The 8857-nt window shown below is 46.8% G+C and overlaps 2 protein-coding genes across 3 annotated transcripts in view; both read left to right on the forward strand.

The window, feature by feature from the left end:
- The window catches only part of RMND1 (required for meiotic nuclear division 1 homolog), a 31650-nt gene extending 29228 nt beyond the window's left edge, over positions 1-2422 (forward strand). Inside the window, exon 12 of the mRNA XM_061378669.1 lies at positions 2412-2422. The gene's annotated coding sequence lies outside the window, so the exon portion shown is untranslated. The remainder of the gene's footprint in view (positions 1-2411) is intronic.
- On the forward strand, positions 31-8604 carry ZBTB2 (zinc finger and BTB domain containing 2). 2 transcript variants are annotated; one of them, XM_061378668.1, is made up of 3 exons: positions 31-155; positions 3895-4078; positions 5582-8604. In XM_061378668.1, the coding sequence occupies exons 2-3, from the start codon at positions 3906-3908 to the stop codon at positions 6942-6944; spliced, it is 1536 nt and encodes a 511-aa protein (XP_061234652.1). In that variant the 5' UTR covers positions 31-155; positions 3895-3905; the 3' UTR covers positions 6945-8604. The 2 variants fall into 2 exon arrangements, with proteins under 2 accessions (XP_061234652.1, XP_061234651.1); XM_061378667.1 differs by lacking the exon at positions 31-155 and having other exon boundaries at positions 3883-4078.
- Positions 8605-8857: the final 253 nt, after the last annotated feature.

The following is an 8857-nucleotide window of genomic DNA, read 5'->3' on the forward strand; positions in this document are numbered from 1 at the left end:
GTGCTCCGCTCTCGGTCATGTGACCCTAACGTAACCGGACAGGAAAAGCCGCCGCCGCCGCCGCCGCGCTGACTCCGTTGTTGCTGCTGCTGCTGGGCGCGGAGACGGCGGCGGCCCGAGCGACACGAGGCGCCTCGGCGGTCCGCGCCCTTCAGGTGAGCACCGGCCGCGCCGTGCCTCGCTGGGGGATCCCGGCGCCGCCCGCACGTGCGCCCAGCCCCGCCGCACCGGCCGCGGCCCGCGCTGAGGCGGCGGCGGGCGCGGCGGGGCCTGCTCGGCCCTACCTCCTCATTGTGTGCGAGGGGCGGCGGGTGCGGGGTCCGGCCACGCCGCGGCGGGCCGAGGGGAGAGCGGAGGCGGCGGAGGACCGCGCCTGGCGCCGCCGGGGCTGCCTGCCCTGCTGACAAGCCCCCGCCGGGCCGGGCCGGGCGGCTCCATCCGGGACACAGCCCGGGGGGGTGGGGGCAGTATGGGCCCGCGCTGAGGGGAGAGGAGGGCCGGGGATTTGAGGGGGGGAAGGGAAAGACAGAAGGGATGGGGTAGGAAAGGAGGGGGTGTCGCCCGGCCCGGTCGGTTGGGGCCCGCGCGGCCTCCCGCCCGCAGCGGGGCGGCCCCCCCGTCCGGCGGCATCCGGCGCAGGGGCGGGCGGGGCGGCGCGGAGGGGGCGGCCCCGCCTGTCTGTCCCCGGCAGGCTGGGCGGCCCTCCCGGCGGCGGCGGCAGCAGCGGCGGTTCCCGTCTCGCGCGCCCTGGCGGCTTCTCTCGCGCTGCGTCTCGCGCTGTCTCCGTCCGTCCGTGCGCGCGTGGCGTGCGCGGGGGGTGGGGACGGGGGGGGGAAGGCGGGCAGAGAGCGAGGGGAGGAGGGGCGGGCGCAGCCAGTGAGAGCGGCGCGCGGGCACCCGGCCTTCCGCCCCGGCGGCCAATGGGAGGGCTCCGTCACCTCTGCCACTGAGGCCGAGCGTGACTCCGGGGACGAGAGGGGCGGGGGAGCGGGCGGGCTCATGGCCACGCCCCCGCCGCGCGCTACGGCGCCGGCAGGCGGCGGGAGCTCCCGAGCGCCGCGCTCGCCTCCTGCTCCTCGCTGCCGGCGCGCGCGCGCGCGGTCCCGCCGCGGCGGGCGCGGCTGCTTCGTGCCCCAGCGCGGGTCTCCGCCCGGGGTTGGTAGCGCAGCTCGCCGAGTACCGAGCGGCTGCCCTTGTCCCGGAGGAGCAGGCACTGCCGGGCGGTGGGGCGCTTTCGTGAGCGGCCGCGGCTGGTGCCCTCAGCCGCTGAAGCGGAAGGGACGCCGGGCGCTCGGTGGGAGGTGTGCGAGTGGATATCGGAAAGCTGCGGGCCGGGTAGCACCGGGCCAGCAGGTGTTTGCTGCGCTCCGGCCCCGGTGCTCCCCTCTTTCCCCGGCGGCCGCAGCGCTGTTCTCCCGGGCCTGCCTCGCCCCTTCTGCGGGGCGGCACCGGCGCTTTCTTCGTTTCGTCCTTGAACCGTGCCCACCGCTTTTCCCCCCGTTTCTCCGAAATAAACGCAGCTTTCAGACAGGGCTCGGCCTCGCGTGGTTTTTCACCTGCCGTCGAGCGAGCTGGGTGATGTGAAAAGTGACAAGGCTGAGCCGGCCCGCATGTCAGCCGTGCGGCCTGAAGGGCTGTTCCCAAGCCATTTCGGGGCACAAGAAGTATGTTAGGCAGCTCTTGAACCTATCAACACTAAAGCAGAATGTGCTGATGTTGATCACTGTTGTTTTTTTTAGCTAAGGGTAAAACTGAACACACACACACATACCTAGAATCACAGAATGGTTTGGGTTGGACGGGATCTTAAAAGATCATCTAGTTCCAACCCCATCTTGTTTCAATGGGCAGGGAAACCTTCCGCTACACCAGGTTGCTCCAAGCCCCATCCAACCTGGCCTTGAACACTTTCAGGTATGGGGCAGCCTCAGCTTCTCTGGGCAACCTCTGCCAGCACATCACCACCCTCATAGGGAAGAACTTTTTCCTAATGTCTAATCTAAATCTCCCCTCTGACAGCTTAAAGCCATTACCTTTTGTCTTGCCCCTCCAGGCCCTTATAAAAAGTCCCTCTCCAGATTTATGTAGGCCCCCCTTCAGGTATTAGAAGACTGCTATATAATGTACAGAGTGCTTTCCTTATTCTTTTCCTCTGCTGTGTAATCCTTCTAGTGCTTTTGGTTCAAAGCATTTAAATATCTTTTGAATATACACAAAAACTTAGTGTTGTGCCTGCACATGAACCGTGTCATTTCATGCAAAGAGATTAATTCAGGTCTCTGACAAAACACAACAGCTTCGAGTGCCACAGTGACTGCTGTCACTATGAGCAAAACAAACTCAAGGTGATAGTAACTAAAAAAAAATGCCTTTCTGGCTTGGAGTTCCCTCCCACTGATGGTTTGCTCTGCCTGACAAATTTTGCTGTCCAAGTACAAACTGGACTTAGCACTGATGAATTAAAATACGTGGCAAGCAGAACAATCTAAATTATAGCTAAAAAAAACCACAAACAAAACAAACAAAAAAGACAGAAGAAGGTGTGTTTTCCGTAGCATGGCAAAGTCTACCTGCATGGAGCATTTTGCAGGATTAAATAATGATTAATAGGGTTTTAGCTACTGCTGATAGTGTTACCCCTTTTGGAAAGGAGAGGATTACTGTCTGTACAAACATGCAGTAACTTAGGGAGGAGAGGATGGACCTGAAGAGAACTGAAACTTGATTTTTTTAGGTATTTTTTTTTTAGTGTAAGAAAATAATCAACTGTATCTTAAATTGTATTTCTTTGCCCTTTCACCCCTGACTTAAGCAAGTTCTGATCTCTTGTGAATGCAAAGGAATGCACTTGGTCAGCCTGGTTGCTGGTCTAAATAAGAACGCATTCTTCACTGTCCAGTAAGTAGAAATACTTGTTTTTTTCAATGATAAATGTATTGGTAACACATGGAATACACTTTTGTTCCCTGTCCCAAAATAGCCACACTCTGGTTTTCACTGAATTTACACTGTATGTATGTTCTATTATATAAGTATTTACTGTGTGTCTTACTGAAATGAATTCTTTGTACCTTACCTAACATTTCAGTAACTTCCTATTACATTTGGAGGAGAGGGGAAACAACAAACAAGACTATTCCATTCTTGGCAGTGTTCAAGGCCAGGTTGGACAGGGCCTTGGGTGATAGGGTTTAGTGTGAGGTGTCCCTGCCCACAGCAGGGGCTTGGAACTAGAGGATCTTAAGGTCCTTTCCAACCGAAACCATTCTGTGATAAATTTACATTTTGAGCCACATTTACTTTTGAGCCACTTCCCCTAGTTTTACCTTCTCTTTCTTTTCTTTTCATAGAGCATCTGCACTGACATGGCTCTATGCTCTATAAAAAGAAAAGAAAGAGAAAATAACAGATACACAGAGACACTGAAAATTGAGGTTAAAAGTATCTAAACTTGTCTTTTAGTGGATTCTGCTTCTGTCTCTTCCACACAGTTAGGTGAACATAGCTGATACCAGAAGGGAGATTTATTTTTCCTGTTTGAACAGTCAAGTAATAATCAAATACTTTGTCCTTCCCATTACAAATAGTTGTTTTAACTACTTAACGTTTCTTCCTCTCTTTCAGCTACTTGTAGTTCTGTATCCAAGCCCCCACATACCTTTTCAGCACTCTTTAGTCCTGGCTCTTCTTTGCTCTTTAAGCCTCGGCAAACTGCTTGCACCTTTGTGAATCACACTGGTCAGAATGAAACCTGCCTGCGTGTATGATATCATTTATACAGTAGCTTGGGATAGAGCATGACATACGGATATTAGCAGAAAATACCTGTTAAGGGACAGCTACTGTTGCATCTGTGCATCTGCTGGTTTTACATGGAAGTCATTTGCTTTTCAGAGTGAAAAAAAATGGATCTGGCCAACCATGGACTTATTCTGCTGCAGCAGCTAAATGCTCAGAGAGAGTTTGGTTTCCTGTGTGACTGCACAGTGGCCATTGGTGATGTCTACTTCAAGGCACACAAATCGGTCCTTGCCTCTTTCTCCAACTACTTCAAGATGTTGTTTGTTCATCAAACCAGGTAACTGTAAAAAGGTTCACTGTTCAAAGGGTGTTAAGTTAGCTAAGCTAAGGAGGTCTAACAGCATTTTCAAACCTAAAAATATTCTTTTTGCTTCTTGCAATGACATGAGGAATAGGGAATCCAGACTTATCTGCAAAATAGAATCTCACTTTAAAATGTGTTAAACTGTGATACATTAACACTACTGTTACAGTTTAGCACAAGTTCTTTATCCTTAAAAAAAACCCCCTAGAATTCCTAGAATTTAAAGGATCTTGTCTTCAGTCTTACACTTTCATTCCCCCACTCTCTATCCTCTAGTCTGTCTTGGCACTATTCTTGGCATTTCTGTAACGAAAGCGTAAGACTGTTTTAAAGATTATTTGGTCTTTTTCACAAATATTTGAACTATCTCAAAAAGTTTGAGTGAAACTCTTAACTCTTTTGCTTGGTAACCTACTGTGGATAAGAGTATTCGGACCACAGCATGGAGTCATGACCATTCCTGAATTTCTGTCCTTTCCTTAATGTTTGTGTAATACAAGAGCTGCAAATAACTCTGAAAACCAGCAAGAATCCCAGCTCCTCTCTTGTTAGTCAAGTGGCCTAATCAAGGTGTTCCTGATCTTCTTTCTTCTGTGAACCTTGCCTCTCTTTCTGCACAGAGATCCAGCTTCAGCTGGAGGGATGGTGGGTGTTTCAAAAGGTTGATGCACAGGGAATGCTCTCAGCTGGAGGATGTTGGTGCTTTCAGTCCTGTTAGGCTGCCATGGCAGCCAAAGCATCTCCCTTTGCTGAGCACTGTAACCAGGAGACTGTAACCTGACCAGGTGTACCAATGGTGCTGCCATTTCTTCTTCCCTGATCAAGGGAAGAAGCTACTGTTCTGCTTTGCAAGGAGTGTGGCATCCACAGGTTGGATGTGCTCAGGCTGTACCTACTGCACCGGATCCTCAGGGGATTCACATCCTGTTCTGTGTGGCTTCTGGATCATAATGCAGTTGAGACAAGGTGATACACGCATTTGCAGAACTCTAACTGTAAACACTTAGTAAGACATAGAAGCCAAACAGGCAAGTTTTAGGTGTTTCCAGGGCTAAGTACTGAAAAAAGCTTAGTAGATTGTGAATTCAGGGTCCAGTGCTAGCAGATTTTAATTTAGCTAGTGATGCATTTGAATCCAACTAAAATAAGGAGAAAAATATCATCACAATTTACAAAATATGTTAACGTGTGGCAACAAATCTGTAATACAACAGCAATTTAGAAAGGAGCAAACTGCAATGGGGCAGCTTTGCCTTTCAAGCCAATTGCTCTTCTGAGGAAAAAAAAAGTCATCTTTCAAGTGGCCAGTAAGATGAGCTTTTTTACATTAAAGCATTTCTCTGTATTTATAGCAGCTTCTGCCTTTTGAATTCAAGTAGATGTCTCTGATTTTTACCAATGCTGGAATAACCTAGATCTGGTTAAAAAAAAAAAGTTTTTCTTATCTCCTATTGATCATTCTGTTTCTCCCTTCAGTGAATGTGTCCGCTTGAAAGCAACTGACATACAGCCAGATATCTTCAGTTATCTCTTGCATTTGATGTACACGGGGAAGATGGCACCGCAACTTATTGACCCAGTTCGACTAGAACAGGGAATAAAGTTTCTGCATGCATATCCACTAATTCAAGAGGCCAGCCTTGCAAGTCAGGGAACTTTTTCTCACCCGGATCAAGTTTTTCCATTAGCATCTTCATTATATGGCATTCAGATTGCAGATCACCAGATAAGACATCCCACTAAAGTTTCATCAGCGACTGACAAACTCGGGCGAGAACCAAGGCCACAGACGTCGCGAATGAATCAGGAGCAGGTTTCTGAAGGCTCACAGCTCTCGCAGTTAGCTACAAATCTGCCACAAGTGAACCGGACAAATATGTCTGCTTCCGACCCGTTGCCATCTTCTTTATCTCCAGAATTGGTGTCTGCTGCTGGTAATAATTCACCTTCAGGTGAAGAGGCCAACATGGAAGCATCTTCTTCAGATGAGCAGCCTGCCTCACTCACAATAGCACATGTCAAGCCAAGCATTATGAAAAGGAACGGAAGCTTCCCAAAATACTATGCCTGCCATCTCTGTGGCCGCCGGTTTAATCTGCGAAGTAGTTTGCGTGAGCACCTGCAGATTCACACAGGAGTTCCCTTCACATCTAACCAGCAGGGAGAAAGTAATATGTCTTTGTCTCTCTGTAATAACACAGGTGATAAAGATGCTGTGGAAGTGCCTGAAGCAGGGATGATCAGTGACAGTGAGCTGCAGCAGATCTCAGACTCCCCAATAATTGATGGGCAGCAGCAGTCAGAGACACCGCCCCCCTCTGATATTGCAGACATAGACAACTTGGAGCAGGCAGATCAAGAGAGGGAAGTAAAAAGACGGAAATACGAATGTTCCATTTGTGGTCGCAAATTTATTCAGAAAAGCCACTGGAGGGAGCACATGTACATACACACTGGCAAGCCCTTCAAATGCAGCACTTGTGACAAAAGCTTTTGTAGGGCTAACCAGGCTGCCAGACACGTGTGCCTAAACCAGAGCATGGACACGTACACCATGGTGGACAAACAGACTCTGGAACTCTGTACTTTTGAGGAAGGCAGTCAAATGGACAACATGCTAGTACAGACCAACAAGCCCTACAAATGTAACTTGTGTGACAAAACATTTTCCACTCCCAATGAAGTAGTCAAACATTCGTGCCAAAATCAAAACTCTGTCTTTACACTAGAAGAAGATCGCTCCATTCTGCTAGGTGGTGGGGACACAGAAGCTACAGAGACTGATAATGCAGTGTTAGCCTCCATCAAAAAGGAGCAGGAAGCAGTGTTGTTAGACTGAATGTGAAACCTATATCAATTTTTTAAAGTTTCTTATTTTTTATTAAATCAATCTTTTCCTCCCTCCACCTCTTACCTCACGTACCCCTGCCATCTTTTCCACCAGCCTCCTTCCCACCCTTTGTCTTCAGCAATGAGAACTGTACTGGCACATTAGGAAATTGGACTTGCCTCTCCCACCAAAACAAGAAAAAAGCTATTGTGTCAAACCACAACATAATTGATTTTAATACAAAGGAATGTGTGAAAAAATAATCCAGCTAACTATGCTGATAGTATTAGTTAATCCGAATTTAATAGATTTTAAACAAAATTTAGATTGCTTAAAAGTGTATTTAGATACAATGATGAGCATAATGAGAAATGAGTATCAGTTTGGTAAACAAAGAAAAAAAGATACATTTATGTTAGTTTCCCTGGTAAAAGGCATTTTGACAAGATCTGGCAGATTAAAACACCATGCTTTTTAGAAGACCATGTGCAAGTTGGTTACGGTTATAACTTAAAACCCTCAGAACTTTTCTCAGTGAATGTAAAAATGTCTGTTCATCGAGTTAAAAAGAGGTGATGGTGTTGGGTTTCTATTACCCATGTTTTCCTTCGAGTATGCCTTTGGGTATCTGTTTCAGATAGCATCATTGAGTCAAACAAAGTACTTACTTGGTCAAATTTTGACTTAAGTAGCTATAATAATAATGTGATGGCAATCTTTATATATATATATAAATACTGTATATGTATAAAGATTTATATATATATATATAGAAAGTGTGTGTATATTGGGTACAGGCAAATAAACACACATGTCCTTTTTAAGTAACTGGCCCTCTAATCTCAGATTCAGCCCAGAATGTCTTTTAGTTGTTTGTCAAAACTAGTCATGGCACGGTTATTTTTAATCAAATGTAAAGCATTCCAAGCTGTCTGTTGAGGAGAAGCTAATAGGTAACTGAGGTCACCCAAGCTACAAAGGAAACTAGAGAATTCCATACTGGTGAGCATAGTGCCATTGTTAGTGCGGCACAAGTATGGATTGTTAGCTGTAGGTTTTGGTCATTCTGGATGGATGGAGGGAGACAAGCTTTTTACCCAGGCAAGGAATGTCCACAATTTCATTTGGTTTAATGGCATGAGTTAAGAGGAAAAAGTGGTGCAGAGACATTGTAGTAGTAGGGGATCATGGTTATTTTAAAGTGAATCTGTAGTGCTGGCAAATTTTGCTTTGTGAGCAACCCATTATTTTCAAAGCCAAGACAAAGTCTGCAAAACCTGAAAGGGTGAATTCTGTAGTTTTAGTTACTGCTAATGGTAGCACTGCATCTTTGTGTTCAAAATCAAGTTGTTGATTCTTACTATTTTATACAGATGCCCAGACTTCTTGCTGGTAGTCTAAAACCCTAAACTGACAGCAGCAATGAAGCCCACGGAGCAATTACTGGGCCAATAGAAGGCATAAGCAGACAGAATAAATGCCCCATCGTAAATGGAGACGGTGTGTGGTTTTGGGGAGGGGTGGGAGGGCAAGTCACAAACTACAGCTCTTCTCTGCATATACATTTAAACTGAGTATCATCTTTTTGTGTATAGTTAAGTTCTCAGATTTGTAAGTTTTTATACATCATTTCATTGAATAAAAACTGAATTAAATGGGATATGATTTATTTAGTTGAAGGTGAAAGGTTGTTGGCTTTCAATCTTTCTGAAAGAGCTCCTACAGAATTGGTTTAAAACCTGAGCAATATATTCTGTTTATCAGACTGAAACCTGAATCATACATATGAAAAAATAGCTTACTGAAAGTTAAAGCAGTGGATTTAGGAAAAAAAAAAACAACTGCATACTTATTTTTTCCCATTTTACTATGTGACAATTATTGTAAGTGGTGTTGAGCTTATTATTTGTTGTATTACAGTA

This window comes from Neopsephotus bourkii, unplaced genomic scaffold, assembly GCF_033783945.1.
Source record: "Neopsephotus bourkii isolate Nb327-2 ecotype Australia unplaced genomic scaffold, CSIRO-AGI_Nbou_v1 NB_1767, whole genome shotgun sequence".
NCBI classification, from domain to species: Eukaryota; Metazoa; Chordata; class Aves; order Psittaciformes; family Psittacidae; genus Neopsephotus; species Neopsephotus bourkii.

What these genes read in the sequence shown, in the direction of transcription:
- ZBTB2 (XM_061378668.1), top strand. Translation starts at nt 3,906, where the DNA reads ATGGATCTGGCCAACCATGGACTTATTCTGCTGCAGCAGCTAAATGCT. An exon ending in TTGTTTGTTCATCAAACCAG is followed by an intron (nt 4,079 to 5,581) that starts GTAACTGTAAAA and finishes TTCTCCCTTCAG; the next exon opens with TGAATGTGTCCGCTTGAAAG.